Genomic DNA, 17,484 nt, shown 5'->3' on the forward strand with positions numbered 1-17,484 from the left:
TAAAATACAGAAATAAAACATGAGTCAGTGCTAAGGGAAGACATCTTTTTTAGCTATAAAAACTGGTAAACTTTATATTAGAACTGTGATGGGGAAGACTACTTTTAATAATATTTTGTGCCCCATAATTGGAGTTGTTAAGCATAGATTGCATAGGTATTTAAGTTATTTTGTTCAGAGGTTTCAAGGTCCTGAAACTTTGGCATTGAGACAGATTGCTCTTTCCTGCAAGATAATCTCTGAATACTTAGTGTGCATTCAAGACCTTTTATAATCTGGCCTATGACTGAAGCTTGTATGCCCTGTCCCATGTACTTTTATTTATATTTAAATCACATTGTATTCAACTTAATGCTCATCATCATGCCTTACCTCTCACTATTCTTCCTCCCTCCTCAGGTTAGTGTTCTCACCCGAATGCTATACTAGTTACAGTGAATAGTAATATGCCACTCTTCTGTTGGAAAAGACGACAAATTAAAACTAAGTTTAAAACTTATGCTTTAAAGTTTTAAGTTATGCTTATTAATTTCTTAAAAATGTGGTATCATACTGTTACATTTTAATTTATCACAAGGAGATGAATTTTTACTATATTGGGCCTCAAAGCCCAAAGCACAAGTGTGAACATTAGAACACTGAGGGCAATAGAGAAAAACAGAAGAAGAAAGGAGGAGGCTATGTATGGTAAATTCCTAATCACACCTTAGATGTTGATGAGTTGTTTTTTACAGGTAGTTTTGGGTTGAGATGGGGAAGGGGGATTGAGTGTGTAAAATGGCAGGGACTGATGAAGGAACATTTGAGCCCTTTCAAGATATTTTCCTCTCAATAGGTATACTCGGATATTAATGAAGGATATAGACATACTGAACTCTGCTGGAAAGATGGACAAAATGAGGTTACTGAACATCCTGATGCAGTTGAGGAAGTGCTGTAATCACCCGTACCTCTTTGATGGAGCAGAGCCTGGTCCACCTTATACAACGGATATGCATCTGGTCACCAACAGTGGCAAGATGGTGGTGCTAGACAAGCTGCTTCCTAAACTAAAGGAACAAGGTATATGCATTACTGGTATTAAATGAAGAAGTAATGAGCCCTGCCTTGGCTAATGTGGTTCAATTGGTCACTTGTCATCCCGTGCACTGAAAGGTTGCCAGTTCGATTCCTGGTCAGGGCATATGCCCGGGTTTTGGCCTCGACCCCCAGTAGGGGGCATGCAGAAGGCAGCCGATTGATGTTTCTCTCCCTTCCTCTCCTAAAATCAGTGGCAACATGTCCTCAGGTAAAGATTAAAAAAAAAAAAAAAGTAATGAAAACTTTTTTAAAGTTCTAATGTTTAAGGAGCACTACACTTTGAAAAGATGACTCTGGCATTTCCTGAAGTTGAAGTATAAAATACTTAAAAACTTTTATTCATTATCTGAGCTCCACTTTCCCCAAATTATAGGCTTTAAATCTTTTAGAAAGTGAGCATTATTTAGGGCAACCGTATTCCCTGGACTTGGGCGGAAGAGTTCTCATTTTATATATGCTTTCCCAGAAATACCAACTTTTTGTTATTAAATGCCAAGATTGCTCTTCCCACCTATACATAGTTCCCAGATCCTTTGGTAGACAGTGGTGGTGTGCTTGTGGTATTGTTTTTCAATTATGTAATTAAATATTATGTGCATGGATCCAAAGCAATTTTATTTACAACACTTTATATCATAGTGAGTATGTGGTATGTGTACAAGTGTATTTAAACTAAGTGAATGTAGAGCAAACTTAGTATGAAGCCAGCTTCAACAATTATAAAATCATGGCAAAACTTGTTTTTATCTATTATTATACCTGCTTGTCTCTTCTCAGGTTTCCAATTTCTCCATTTGTGTTTTAGCTTTTTTTATAAGAATGACAGTTATACCAGTAGATGACTCTCCTAAAGAATGTTGATTATCAAAACCATTGTAAAAGTTGTTAGTGAATTGGTTTTTGTTTTTCTTTTTGTATCTTTTTGTAGAAACATATTTTCTAAAATGTTTCCCTTGAAAGCTAAGTAATTACCAGCAGATTATCAGCCTAGATAATTCCATAATCATTACTTTTCAAAATGATCCCTTTGTTTTCATGCATTCTATTGAGGGCATTGTGCAGCTGGTTGAAGAAATGGAAGGCAGTTGAATAATTTGAATCTTGACAGATAAGTGAAGGATGATCAGTTGGGGATCTGAAGCACACATCTATGGTCCTTCGACCTGGAATGAGTCTTTTAGAACCAGATTGAGACCTGGGGTGTGTGTTGGGGCATCTGCAGGGCCTTGCACATGAAGAGTGGTGTGGTAGTGAAAAGTTATTTTTAACTGTACAGGGTTGGGCAAAAGTAGGTTTAAGGTTTATATGGAAAATAATACAGTAAATAATACAAGAATAAACTGTGTTTTGATCACTTACAACTGTAAACCAACTATTGCCCCATCCTGTATGTGCGATAAAAAGATAATGATTCAGCTTTTGGAATGGCAAGACCTCCCAGGCCAGACACACCCTTTTCTATTTACCTTAGTGTGTTGTACAAGTATTATCCTGTTCTGTTTATGTCATAATGGGGGAAATGTTAGGAATGACTGACTTCAATAATAAATGTGCCATTTTTCTTGTAACCAAGTAGTTAACTTAGAATTAAGGAGTAATTGGTTAGTGTTAGTTTTGGTTAGCTTTAAAATTTTAAAGAATTTTTTTTACAATAGTGTGCTATTGTATTCACCAACAGGTTCACGAGTACTAATCTTCAGTCAGATGACAAGGGTATTGGACATTTTGGAAGATTATTGCATGTGGAGAAATTATGAGTACTGCAGATTGGATGGGCAGACGCCCCATGACGAGAGACAAGTGAGTAAAATCCAGGAAGGGGAGATAAAAAATAAATACCAGATAAAACGATTTTATGACATTTATTTTATGTTTGTCTATAGGACTCCATCAATGCATATAATGAACCAAACAGCACAAAGTTTGTTTTCATGTTAAGCACACGTGCTGGTGGTCTTGGCATCAACCTTGCTACTGCTGATGTAGTAATTTTGTATGATTCAGATTGGAATCCCCAAGTAGATCTCCAGGCTATGGTAAGAGATAACATTTATTTTGTGCTTATAGACTTTTTAGTTAAGAGCAAGCTAATGAATGATCTATAGATACCAGTGATTTAACCCAATAGAATGTTATTTTGCTCTGATCTGATAGTTTAGTGATGATATTTTGCAGGTGATCTTCCATCTAAATCAGTATGCATATGGTCTTCAACTTACAATAGAGTTATGTTTTTGGGACATAATCCCATCATAAGTTTAAAATATTATTGGCCGACACTATGGAAAACAGTGTGGAGTTTCCTCAAAAAATTAAAAATGGAACTGCCATTTGATCCAGTGATCCCACATCTAGGAATATATCCTAAGAAGCTTGATACACCAATAAGAAAGAATACATGCACCCTTTTGTTCATAGCAGTGCAATTTATAATAGCTAAGATCTGGAAACAGCCCAAGTGCCCATCAGTAGATGAGTGGGTAAAAAAGTTGTGGGGCATTTACACCATGGAGTACTATGCAGCTGTAAAAAAGAGGGATCTCTTATCCTTTGAGACAGCATGGAGGGACCTGGAAAGTATTATGCTAAGGGAAATAAGCCAGTCAGAGAGACAAGTATCACATGATCTCATTTATATGTGGAATCTAATGAACAAAATAAACTGACAACCAAAATAGATCCAGAGATATGGAAGCATACAACTGACTGATGAATCTCAGAGGGAAAAGGGGAGGTGGGGAGATTAACCAAAGAGCTCATATGCATAACCCATGGTCACAGACAATAGTGTGGTGAAGGCCTGGGGAGGGGGTGGGAGCAGGGTGGAGTGGGGTCAGTGGGGAAAAAGGGACATGTGTAATACTTTCAACAATAAAGATAAATTTAAAAAAAAATGCCTGTGTTAAGCAACTAGCTTTGGGGCAGTTTGTTTCTTAGGATTTTCATGGTTTTATGTGCTGGGAAGCAAAACAGATTCATACCACAAATTGTGCACACTGATAACACACGTGTGTTTATTATTAATCAAAGTAACAAAAGTTAATTAGCCTAGCCGGTTTCTACTGAGTGAATATTACTTTCACCCCATCATAAAGATAAAAAGTCAAACAATTGTAAGTCTGAGGCCATCTGTATTTTCATCTTACAGCTTTGTCATATCTTAGGACCTTAGAGTTCTGCTATATCTTTTGCATTCTGGTGGCAGAAGGGGGAAGAGAGAAGAGGAAAATTTATGGGTCATTCCTGAAAGTGCCCGCATATTCATTGGCCAGCTAATCACATAGCATAACTAACTGCAAGGGAATTGCTAAATGATAGTATAGTTGTGCTCTGGAAGGAAAGGGAAATGAGCTGCGGGAGCTACTAACTGCCTGCCACATTAGATGCTTAAAATTTAGGCCCATGTATGGGGGTACCTTGACCAGATTAGGAAGATCATTCTCTTTTGAGAAAGTTTATGATTTGTAAATTAAATAGAAAATTTAACAAATTTTTAAGGCTGATGCTGCTTATGACTTGAGCTATGGTATTGGTGACCATAAACACTACTGTTAAATCTCTGGTGTTAGTTGCTTTCATCTTTGTAAGAGTGGCTGGAGAAGATTAATAAGACGGATATTTCGTAGGACTGTGGTTTGGGAACTTGCCAGAGTTAAACAGAAAGTGGAATTCACATTAATTTGACTAGTCTGTAGTTAATTGGGTAATATTTAAAGACTGGGATTTTTATATTGTTTGTAGAATTGATAGCAGAGAAAATTTATATTTGATTTAGTTAGAAAAATATTTTGAGTTTAAACCTAAGAAAAAAAGATAATTTTAAGAAACTTCTGTCAAACTTAAAAACTATAATTTCTTCTTGCCTAAAGATGTTATGTGTATTTTATCTTGGCGTAATCTGGTAAAATTAATCGGATAGTTCTCACACATTCAGCAGTTATGATGTGTTCCTTCCATACCTCCTAAAAGTTTTCTTGTGAGATAACCAATTAATTTGGTTGAAACTAAGAAACTTTGAAAGTTTAAGAAATAGTCACAAAATGTGAATCTATTTTTAGTATAATTTTTTTGTTACATAATTTTAAAAGTTCTGTGCTTGAATATTTAAATTTTGTTTCTCAGTACACACTAAAATGTTATTTATGTGAATTTTTACCTTTATTCAAAATATATGGTAATTTGCCTAGGACCGAGCACATAGAATTGGACAAACCAAGACAGTCAGAGTGTTCCGCTTTATAACTGATAATACTGTAGAAGAAAGAATAGTGGAACGTGCTGAGATGAAACTCAGACTGGATTCAATAGTCATTCAACAAGGTGAGCCTTAGAACCTTAAAAAATTTACCAAGTTGGATTGATGCATGTTTTTTTCCTGGATTTTTAAGGAGGTTCTTGTTATTAAGCATCTGTTGAATGAAGCTGGCAGCCAGCAATATTTGTATTCTGGAGATAGTAAGTTCTAGTTTTGTTAAGAGGATGGGTTTGGGCTTAGGAAGGTTTACGTTTGAATGTTGACTCTGCCAGTTAGCAATTTTACACCATCTGGGCCTGTGTTTTCATCTAGTAAATGGGGATAAAGGTAACTACTATTTAGGATTTTTAAGGATTAAAGGGGACAATGTACATAAAATACCTAGCATTCAGTGTGGTACATATTAAGTAGAGCTGTGGTGATTTACATGTATTAAGTACTCCATCGATTACTCCGAGGGATGTTAAAGAAATAAAAATGAAACTTGACACCAGTTGATGTATTTCTTTCACATCAATGCCTCTCTCTGTCTCTCTTTTCTCTTTCTCTCTCCTACGCTCTCCCCCCCTTCTTCTTCCCTCCCTTCTGCTCTAAAAATCAGTGGGAAAATATCCTCAGGTGAGGATTAACCAAAAAGAAAAGGAAAAAAAAAGAAACTCAAACTGATATTCTTTGTCTAGTCTACAACTGTTTACTGAGCTCCCAGCAGATGCCAGGCACTGTTCATGCTGACAGTACAGTGGTGAATGAAACTGACAGGTGTTCTTACTTTCAAGGAGTTTATAACTTAGAAGGAGACAGGGAGTAAACATTTATGTAAATAGGACTAGAGGAAAGTGGGATTTTATTTTGAATTAATTGAAGGTAATTTCAAGTTCTTACTGCAAATCAGCTTTTAAGGAAGACATTTAAGTTTTCATGAAGCTTACAGTACAGTTGGTGACGGGATATGTAAAATGCCAAAATGGAAAAACAAAATCCGCCATAACGTTAAATCCACATTACTTTTTTTTCTTCTCATATAGCATCATGAGCATGTAATTTTTATCTGTCCATAAAACTGAGAGGTATACTGTTAACATGCTCACTGATTACTTCCTGTATGTGTCTTGGTTCTGCCAGCCAGCCTCTAATTTCCATGTAAATGCTAACCTTTCTTTGGTATCCCATAATGCTAACCATAGTGTTAGCCACATATCTGAATACCTGAAGACAATAAATGATTGCTTGTTATTAATTGCTTTTATTAATAATAGCTTAGCGTTGAGTGCTTGCTTTGTGCCAAGCAGTGTGCTTTAATTCCTTTACAGTCAACTTAGAAAATCTGAGTTTTTCAGCTTAGTTTTTTTTTATTATTTACTAGGGCAGATTTTGTGCTAGTGTCTTTCTTTGCTAATTGGGTGCATACCTCTGTTACTATCTTGTGTACTGAGGGACATAATTAAAATATGAGAACACCTGGAAGCATTTTATGTCTGAAAAGCTCCCTCACAGGGAAGTAGTTTCCATAAGCCTAAGGACATTTTGATTGCAGCTGTGATAGGCTTCAGTCCAAAGAAAAATGCTCTGGATACAATAGTTCCCCCCTTATCCATAGTTTCACTTGCTGCGGTTTCAGTTATCCAGAGTCAACCACAGTCTAAAAACGTTACAGGGAAAATTTCAGAAATAAACAGTTCATAACTTTTCAATTGCATGCTGTTCATGATGTAGTACAATGAAATCTCCCACTTCCGTCCCACCAGGGACGTGAATCATCCCCTTAGTCCAGTGAATTCATACTGAGTACGGTACCTGCCTGTTACGTCACTTAGTAACTGTCTCAGTTATCAGAGAGAGACCACATTCACATAACTTATATTATAAAGATATTCTAATTTTCTCTATTATTAGCTATTGTTAATTTCTTACTGTGCCTTACTTATAAATGAAACTTAATTATAGATATGTACATAGAGGAAAAATCATAGTATATGTAGAATTCAGTACTATCTGGTTTCAGGCGTCCACTGAGGGGGCTTGGAACATATCCCCTCTCGGATGGGGGGGACTACTGTATATACAAACTTCAAAAGTCACAGATGTTTGGTTGTGCATTCTGTTAGGATTTAAAGCCATGATACAAGTAGTTAATGAACTTGCAGGAAACAACGTTTTACAAGTTGATTGGAGTACAAATATTGAAGCCTTATATAAATATATGTGAGTGGCCTTTAAGGGTGAAAGCAGTTCAGTGTAGTATTTTGTTTTGCTTTGATGCCTGTATTTTTGAAACCACAAATTTAAGTTGGCAAAATTCTTACCAGTTGAAGATCTTAATTTTCTGATGTTTAGTTTTTTTCTGTGATCAAAATAAACAGTCAACAGTTTCAGTTCTTAAGATTAGGGAGTTTTCAGAAATTGATGTATGTTTTGTTCCTTACATAAAATTTGGCAATATGAAGGTTTTTTTGGTACTTCACCATTCTAAATAGAAAAAGCTGATTTGGGAGTTTTAGTATTAAAGTCTTTCTGCTTTCAGAAACATCTTGTGCTTATAATGCTCTCATCTGTGGATAGTTTTTTTAAAAAAAAGTCTTGCTAATTTCAGTTTCACATCACAAATTATTATTCATCCAATACAAAAATGTATTTTATTGACAGTACAAAACAGGCTCCATTACATAATGCAGAAATAGGCTTAGGAACATTTCAGAACTTACCAGCTGAAAATTTGGCTTTAAATTTTATATAAAAATGATAATTATGTGAATAAACTGAAATGATTGATATTTGAAGCAAAGTGACACAGTATTACACGTGGCATTTAAAATTCCAGCTTTCCAGTAAAATAAAGTTTGTTCAGTTAACATTATACAACATAATCTATTTTCAGGAAGACTTGTGGATCAGAATCTGAACAAAATTGGGAAAGATGAAATGCTTCAAATGATTAGACATGGGGCAACACATGTATTTGCGTCAAAGGAAAGTGAGATCACTGATGAGGATATTGATGGTATTTTGGAAAGAGGTGCAAAGAAGGTGAGATATAGATTAAATGACAATGTTTTTAATATATATAATATTTTAAATAACGCTGAAATAGTTATGTGAATTATAGATAATGTTATTTCCATAAAAAGCTTTTGTGTACTGTAAAGCCTAATCACTTTGACTATAGTTCTCATGCTTTTTAAATTCTTAATCTAAACAGGTGTTTCTTTTGTTCCCTAGACTGCAGAGATGAATGAAAAGCTCTCCAAGATGGGTGAAAGCTCACTTAGAAACTTTACAATGGATACAGAGTCCAGTGTTTATAACTTCGAAGGGGAAGATTATAGAGAAAAACAAAAGGTAATTTATAAAGAGGTTTTAATTACTTGAAGGCTTTATTTTACTTGAAACTTGGAATTTTAAATATTAGTTGTAAATTTGTTTCAAACAGCAGTCATTTCTGTTTATTCACATCTAAATTATGTTAGACGTAATGCCAAATTTTCAGTTCATAAGCTCTGAAGTGGGTTAAAGGCTTTATATAATGAAGCGTACTGTGTACTATTTAGTATAATATTGTGAAATACATGATAGTGAAATATTGTGTGGGGAGCTAATACAGTAATTTGAGATATTTGAAAATTAAAATTCTTGGTAAAATTGTCACCATCTTATTAAAATTTCTTTGTAATAGCATAATTGGCTGGTAGTAATTAAAGAAAATTTTCATAAGCAGTACTTGAAATTGCAGAGAAATTAGAAATACCTCCAGAGAAGATGAAAAAAAATAATTCTACTTAGGGTTTTTCTTGTTAACATTTAAGACATGATATCCTCTGCATATTTTCTAGACTAAATATACATTTACATTTTTGTCCTAATTTGGGTTGTAGCATACATACTGTAGCGTTTTAATTTTTTTTACCCAACAGAATTACTAATTTGGTCAAAGAATACTTATTGAATAGCCTGTGCTAGTCACTAGACTCTGTCCTTTGTGTTAATTACAGTGTCGAACAAGGTATCACAGTCCCTATTTTCGTAGAGCTTATAGTCCAGGATTTTATGAATGTCTTTCCATTTGCAAGCAGTAGTATTAATGTACACAATGTGAATAGCATTCATGTAAGATGTGCAGCTGTGTATAGTAAAAGTTGGTGATTTGAATTGTCTTCCATATGCTAGATTGCATTTACAGAGTGGATTGAACCACCTAAACGAGAAAGAAAAGCCAACTATGCTGTTGATGCTTATTTCAGGGAAGCTCTTCGTGTCAGTGAACCTAAAGCACCCAAGGTGAGGTGGCAGAGCACAAAACCTTTGAAAGACTGGAAGTGTAAATTATTTTTCTTTTATTCTTACAATAAAAACATTGAGAATTACATTTTGTGTGATTTTTTTTTATGCTGTACCTCAGTCAGTGTTTAATTAATAGTTTTCTAAATATTAATTTTGAATCTGCATTTAAGTTTTGATTGTTTTAATTTTATTGAAATATACATTCACTTGCTTGGAAAATTGGCCGTCGTGGTTTGTGGAATGAAGATGATTAGAAATAGATTTAAAGCAAAATAGTTTTTTCTTTATGGACAATAAATACTATTTTTCTCTTTCTTTAGGCTCCTCGACCTCCAAAACAACCCAATGTTCAGGATTTCCAGTTCTTTCCTCCACGCTTATTTGAATTATTGGAAAAAGAAATTCTATATTACAGAAAAACTATTGGGTACAAGGTAATACAAATAACATTTTGTATATAACTAGTCTGGTTTGTTTTTAACTTAATATAAGATGTTGGTATGTTTTCTTTCATGGTTGGATTAAAATTTGTGAAATGTCATTTAGTTGATTAAGAGTTTGTTAGTCCATCACATATTTTTCTAAAATTTACTGGTTAGTGACATAGGAAAATGTATATTTTAGGTACCTCGAAATCCTGACCTACCAAATGCAGCACAGGCACAAAAAGAAGAACAGCTTAAAATTGATGAAGCTGAACCCCTTAATGATGAAGAGTTAGAAGAAAAGGAGAAGCTTCTAACACAGGTACAGCCTTCAGTCAACACACAATTTAGTAACCTACGTTGTTTGTAAGGTACTGTGTTAGGTTGTGTTGGGATATACAAAGAAGTATAAGTTTCTGCTTTAAAAATGGAGCAGTTGGAGATGATAAAGCATGGGCATATGGGTTAAGGCTATGTTTTGATTGTCATTTAGTTGTTAAGATAATTGAGAAGATTATAACTTTGCACCGGCCTTGGTAAAGTGGGTGTTCTTTGTTTACCTTTGTTCTAGTGTTTCCTTATCTTTCCTGTGAATCTTTCGTGTTACTTCTAAGTCACAGTTCTCAATTATACATCTCTGCTTGGTACTTTTTGCTTAATATTCTGTAGGGTTCAATAAAGATCTTTCAGAATCTGGCCTTAACCTACCATTAAAGCTTCATTTTCCCTTTCCTTATGTCTCTGCTCTTTAACCTATTTTCATTCTTCAGGCAAATTCCTAATCCGTCAGAGCTCACCGAAAATGTCACCTTTTCATGCAGCATTTCTTACTCTCTTCCACTTAGATGTAATTAGGTATCTAAGCAGTATATGATGTAGTGCTAAAAATGCACATTTATGTATATGAAAAGTTACCAGTTGAAAAGAATTAAAAAAAAACAAACTAGGAACAACCAAAATTTCTATAATACTTAGACGCTTGGATAAAAAATAATAGCATCTCTTCCAAGTTCATTGTGCTGTGATTAAATACTGTTTCTGTTGCTTTGAAGGGATTTACCAATTGGAATAAGAGAGATTTTAACCAGTTTATCAAAGCTAATGAGAAGTGGGGTCGTGATGATATTGAAAATATAGCAAGAGAAGTAGAAGGAAAAACTCCAGAGGAAGTTATTGAATATTCAGGTAACTTTTTTATTTTAATAGGTATAAGAATGTTCTCAGGCTTCTGGAGAGCTGCTGCAAAGTTCAGATTTTCTTACTCTATGTTTTGATAAGCTAAATTTGCCTCAGCTTCTTAAAAACTGGATTAGAAAATGTTCCTCTCTTTTAAATGGCATAATTGTTTAATTTTTTTTTTTACCCTAGCTAGGTAGCTATAGCAAAGAAAATAAGAATAGGTTACTGAATAATGTGCCTTCGTTTATATTTCATCTCCATAACTTTTCAAGTACTGCATGCCTGTTTCCTGAAGTCAGTTGTATTGTCAAGTGAATATATGTAGTTGTGCTGTGATGCATCTGCTTAGAATTTCAGAGTAGTAGAAATTGAAGAGTTGGGAGATACTTAAATCATTCAGTCGCTCTCTCGCTCTCTCTTTTTTTTTTTTTTTTTTTTTAAGGAAACTGAGAAATTATTAATACCTATTTACTTTCTAGTATTATATGTGGGAGAACTGGAAATACTTCTTAGCAAATAAAATAAGAGCATTTATGCTGACAATTTATATTTCTCTCCCATTCTCCACCCATCTTATCTGTCCACCTTTTATTCCTTTACAGCTGTATTCTGGGAAAGATGCAATGAGCTCCAGGACATAGAAAAGATTATGGCTCAAATTGAAAGGGGCGAGGCAAGAATTCAAAGAAGAATTAGTATCAAAAAAGCACTTGATACAAAGGTACTTTGCACATTAATAAATATGGCAGTTAATAAAATAACTCGTATCGGTACTTGTGAGAGTTAAAGTAGCTTTTAAAAAGGGAAATAATGATTTAAAATTAAAATTTTCTTCAAAGAAAAACCTTCAAATGTTATAGGCATTCTCAACAGAATTTACCTCAGTTTTTCAGTTACTGTGTCTGGGTCTGAGGCATTGAATCAGCTCTTCACTGCTTAGTGTCAGAGTCTGAGTTGGTTTCTCTTTAGAACAATAAAGACTAAAATTGTTTCAGGACAAAGAGGATATAATGCAATTGAGGTGTTATAGATTAAAAATTCTGAGTTGAAATACAATATTTCTAGCTAATTTTACTAAAGTTGAGTTTGAAATACTGATTATATAGGATTTAGATTTTATATAACACAAAATCTGACTTTAATAGATTGGACGGTACAAAGCACCTTTTCATCAGCTGAGAATATCATATGGTACTAACAAAGGAAAAAACTATACTGAAGAAGAGGATCGTTTTCTGATCTGCATGCTTCATAAGCTTGGATTTGACAAAGAAAATGTTTATGATGAATTGCGACAGTGTATCCGCAACTCTCCTCAGTTCAGATTTGACTGGTTTCTTAAGTCCAGAACTGCAATGGTGAGTGCTTGGGTCTTTTGTGTAATGCGCAGAGTTCAGAGTATAAGTATATTCTTTACTATTCTCTAAGGTAACTTCTTAATAAGAGAAAATTGTGTTTCCATGGCATCTTTGAGGTAAATTTTTGTTACAGTATAGTTAGTATCATAGGTTAAGTCAGTTTCTTAAAAAGCAGTTCACATTAGCCCAGCCGGCGTGGCTCAGCGGTTGAGCATTGCCCTAGGGTCCAGGAGATTGCAGCTTGATTCTCAGTCAGGGCACTTGCCTGGGTTTTGGGCTTGATCCCCAGTAGGGGGCGTGCAGGAGGCAGCTAATTGATGACTCTCATCACTGATGTTTCTATCTCCCTCTCCCTCTCTCTGAAAATCAATTAAAAAAACAGTTCACAGTTAAAAACCCAATACCATAAATAACTTAGGTTTATTGGCGCTTTCCTTTACTATCACATATTTTTTAATATCACTATGTATGATAGGACTGACTAGCTTTTGATATTTATTTTTTAATCATGTTCTAAGTAGGAGGAAATGTCACTGTCAGTTTCAGCTTCTGAATGTGATGATTACAATTTAAAATTTGCCCTGTTCAAACTTTGGTTTTGTAAATGACATCTGCCCATAGAATGCCAAGTCTGGGTTATTTTAAAATAGCTTAATGTAGTGAAACACTCTTTTTGTATTGATTTAATGCTAGGTTTTGTTTTTATTCCCATTATCTAGCTGTTTCTGTTGGAAGTTCTGTTTCTAATGACCTAAAATTAGAATTCAGAAAAGTTTAGCTTTGATGAGTTGGTCTTTTTCACACATCTTACCACTTTTGAATTTCACTTTATTGTATTCTGCAGGATGATGATAATGGCCAAAAGTTTTGTAGGCGTAAGTTTGGGATTTACTGAGATAAACAAAGTTTAAACATCTTTATATTTATAGTATTTCCTTCAGTGTATTTAAAATATATTGTCACTCTTCAAGATGTGGGATAGTATGCAGTGTTTCCACGTTTGACCACTGAATGACTTTTAAATTCTTCAGTAAACGTCCAGAGGGGCTGCTGTTTTCTGAAACCCTAGTTTGGGAAATGTTGCACTATAGATACATTGTAAATGAGTTAGAGGAAAGATTTGGTTGCTAAAGGCTCTTATGTCTTTTTAAGTAGGACAATTTATGTAGTTAATAAGGAAGCATGGTTCTGTATTGAGGGAAACAAGATGCAGGGTCACATTGATTTACCAGTACAATACCATGGTTTGAAACTGTGTATTACTTGCTATCGTGTTTTATGTTAAGGCACAAGTAAAAAATAATGTGTATGGCCCCTTGTGATAAACAGTGAGGCGTAAACCTTTCCTAAGAGTCAAGAGGATTCATACTTCAGCACGTATGTCACACATCCTGGCATATGTGAGTCAGTGCACCTGTTAAGGGAAATAGTGTTCTACCTTCTAGCTTTATATACTATTGAATATAGATTTTGCTGTGATTGTGTAGTAGTATCACTTATTACAAGAGAAAAACAAAACAGTTTTGCTCAGTAAGGAAGGGAGCTGCTAGCTAGTAACAGTTCAAGTAGACTCCTGTTTTCTTCAGGGTTATCTACTACTACACTATACTCTAAAAATCTTTTCTTGAGGTCATGTAGATTATTAGAGAGAGATGAGGTAGAGCTCATCATAGACTTCCATGGCTATTATTTCAAAATCGGGAAAGGTTACATGTGGTACATTGATTACTGTAATTCTACTGATGATGCTCTTAAGGGAAAGATTGGGGTTCAATTCCTGTTTAGGGCACATGCCCGGGTTGTGGGCTTGATCAATGACTCTCTCATCATTGATGTTTCTATCTCTCTCTCTCCCTCTCCTTTCCTCTCTCTGAAATCAATAAAGATATATTTTAAAAAAATAAAAAATAAAATAAAATTTTATTGAAACATACTTTATTTTAAAACTATAATCATGAAAATGTATAGATGGAAAATACAAATTCTGTGTAAATTTATGTTTGCAACTCAGGAACTCCAGAGGAGGTGTAACACCTTAATTACCTTGATTGAAAGAGAAAACATGGAACTAGAAGAAAAGGAGAAGGCAGAGAAAAAGAAAAGAGGACCAAAGCCTTCAGTAAGTAGTCACAAATATGTAAATATTTGAGCACATAATTTTTTTCTTTTTAAGAATTTGCACATTGCCTGGCCTGCGTGGCTCAGCGGTTGAGCATTGACCTATGATCCTATGGAAGTCCGATTCCCAGTCAGGGCACATGCCCAGGTTCCATGCTCGATCCCCAGTAGGGGGTGTGCAGGAGGCAGCCGATCAGCGACTCTCTTATCATTGATGTTTCTTTCTATCTTCTCTCTGAAATCAATAAAGGTATATTTAAAAAAAAAAACAAAAACATATATATGTGTGTATATATATATATATATATATATATATATATATTTTTTTTTTTTTTTTTTTTTAAGTAATTTGCACATTACTTGGTTGTCATTGATATTAGATTCTTTTTTGTCTTTGGTTTGGTAAATAATATAGCCTTGGGTCACTTAGAGTATAAACTTGATTGCATTGTGGGGAAAATCACATTATGATGGTAGTTCATAATATGGGGATTTGTGAAAATCTGGGAAGTATGAATGCCAGGAGCATACACTTGACCTTGGGGGAATACAAGTTATAATTTTAGAATATTTAAAGAAATATTAGGAAAGCAATAGCTTTACAACTTAACTATTAACTTGATTTATTGTCCTAGTGATTGATACCTTAGCAATGTAAAAGCAAAACTTTTAAGGTAAAGAAGCCATTTTGTTATTTAATAATAGCCAATTTATAAAATCATGGGTAAATGTTTCTAGATAATATCTGATGTAATCTCACAAAGTACTTTTTATTACTGCTTTTGTAAGAGAGCATTTTATATATTTGGTGTATTGATTTAGTACTATTAATGGTGAGTTATTTCATTATTAGCATTAAAATGTTTTATTATGTTAGTAATATGAGTAGATAAGATTATTCTGGGTAAGAACATCTAATACCAATGGCTATGGAGCAGTTTTTAGTAAAGTGCTATGGTGTGCCTGTCAGTGTACTTCACATTAATGTTAGTCTTGTAATGAAAAGTAATCCTTCTGTTTGTTTATAGACACAGAAACGTAAGATGGATGGAGCACCTGATGGTCGAGGAAGAAAAAAGAAGCTGAAACTATGAATAAACATTTGTTTCATAATCACTAACTTTAAACCAGTAGTTCTTTAATTTACGGGTCTTCATAAGATGTACTGTACAATGCTCAATTGTTATGTCATTCAAAGACATCAGGTTCATCTGTTTACTGAGCTAGAAACATAGTATGTAGTTTCACTTTTTTAAATGCAACAGCTGTGCTGAAATTTTTTTTATCATTAACACTTGAAATAATAAAATAGGCTTCATTTATTAATAAATGTTTCATTTGATTTATTTTTCTATTATAGTTCCATATGTGAGGATTGTGACTTATTTCTTTATCAGTTATAATTTCCACACTTGTAAGGCTTAAAGAAAGCAAACAAGAAAAAAAAATTGCAAATGACATTTGTCCCTTCAGTTTTCACTTAGTTGTGTAATTGTTTTAATTCACTTTGCCTTTGCAGAAATTTGGGTATCATCTCTGTAGTGCTATTGAGTCTCATCTGGAAAGATTATGTAAATTACATTCTCCTTTTATTATATGGTTAGAATGGGGGAAAAAGGCAAGAAAAGTTATTATATTCTATGCATATTTCTGTTAAACGCTTTCTGTTTCTGTAATTGGTTGTGAGGTGAATATACCCTATTCTGTTGGGAAAATGGCCTTTTAGTTGTATAGCCAAAGACATTTAGTATCTTCTGGTTCCTTAAGGTGTTGTTGTACCATTTTATAAGAGGAATATTATTATTTTTTAAATTGTTTGGTAAAAATTTTGACAAATTACCTTCTAAAGCAGCCACAACTTAGAAAGATAATGTCAAAACTAAGGTGATTTTTTTCCAGCCAAAATAAGGTGTGAATTTGTCATGCTGTTAAATTGAAATTGGTAACAAAATGTATCCCCTTCCCGTTTAACTTTTTGAGTTTTAGAGAATTGAAAATTTTATTTTATTACATTTTAAAATAATTTCTACATGTGAGCAGCAAGACTGACTGTAATTCCAGTTTTTAATTTTCTATGGACAGACTTGATAAACTGGAGACCCTGCAGCAGGATTACCCAAATTGTAGTGTCAGGATTTTAGCTGTACCAGAGGCCTTTATGTGCTACACATAATTTGTATAAAGTTTTATAAGTGCAAATTGGGTACATAAACAGTTCTCCATTTTTCTAAGGGAATGCGATAAATGTAGCATCGTGAATAAATATAACTTTTATAATCCTTAAGTGGTCTTTTCTTTCTATTTATTTTTCTTATTTGATTTGTATTCACTTATTTCCTTAGGACATTATCTTTTCCCTTTACTTAGATTTCTTCCTTTAAAATTTCTATTAGTTGTGTTCATCTGCCTACACATAATTGAGATTTTTCTTTTGCTGATTTCTCTAGTAATACTAGTGCTAGTTACTTTTCCAAAATGCGGGGTGGCTGCTATCAGTTTTAAACAAAACAGTGTTTATGGCAAATTGTAGAGTAATTTGAATTTATTTTGTGCTTCCCCAAATTGATTTCTATACTACCTTGGATTCATAAAATAATAGTTATAGGGATCTAGTGTATGCAAAATTTGAGGAAAGCTTGCTTTTTTTCATCAAAGGAGCTATTAAGAGTGATGCCTTCATTTTGGAAGAAATAATAGGAGAAATATAAGCCTGGAGAAAACATTACAGGGATCACACAAAGAAGGGACGTTTTCAAAAGGTAGAGAAGCAATCTAGGTGGGGAGGGGGGTATGG

At 34.0% G+C, this 17,484-nt stretch overlaps 1 protein-coding gene across 1 annotated transcript in view; it reads left to right on the top strand.

Moving 5' to 3' along the window:
- SMARCA5 (SNF2 related chromatin remodeling ATPase 5) overlaps positions 1-16,974 on the top strand; it is a 33,765-nt gene extending 16,791 nt beyond the window's left edge. Inside the window, exons 11-24 of the mRNA XM_087816499.1 lie at positions 836-1,062; positions 2,759-2,880; positions 2,964-3,116; positions 5,268-5,400; positions 8,211-8,359; positions 8,552-8,671; positions 9,497-9,607; positions 9,931-10,044; positions 10,235-10,357; positions 11,088-11,220; positions 11,817-11,935; positions 12,360-12,572; positions 14,584-14,691; positions 15,719-16,974. Of these exons, the coding sequence (XP_087672625.1) occupies positions 836-1,062; positions 2,759-2,880; positions 2,964-3,116; positions 5,268-5,400; positions 8,211-8,359; positions 8,552-8,671; positions 9,497-9,607; positions 9,931-10,044; positions 10,235-10,357; positions 11,088-11,220; positions 11,817-11,935; positions 12,360-12,572; positions 14,584-14,691; positions 15,719-15,784 (1,891 nt within the window). The 3' untranslated portion in view covers positions 15,785-16,974. The remainder of the gene's footprint in view (positions 1-835; positions 1,063-2,758; positions 2,881-2,963; positions 3,117-5,267; positions 5,401-8,210; positions 8,360-8,551; positions 8,672-9,496; positions 9,608-9,930; positions 10,045-10,234; positions 10,358-11,087; positions 11,221-11,816; positions 11,936-12,359; positions 12,573-14,583; positions 14,692-15,718) is intronic.
- Positions 16,975-17,484: the final 510 nt, after the last annotated feature.

Source organism: Miniopterus natalensis, chromosome 4, assembly GCF_054644295.1.
Source record: "Miniopterus natalensis isolate mMinNat1 chromosome 4, mMinNat1.hap1, whole genome shotgun sequence".
Lineage (NCBI taxonomy): Eukaryota > Metazoa > Chordata > Mammalia > Chiroptera > Miniopteridae > Miniopterus > Miniopterus natalensis.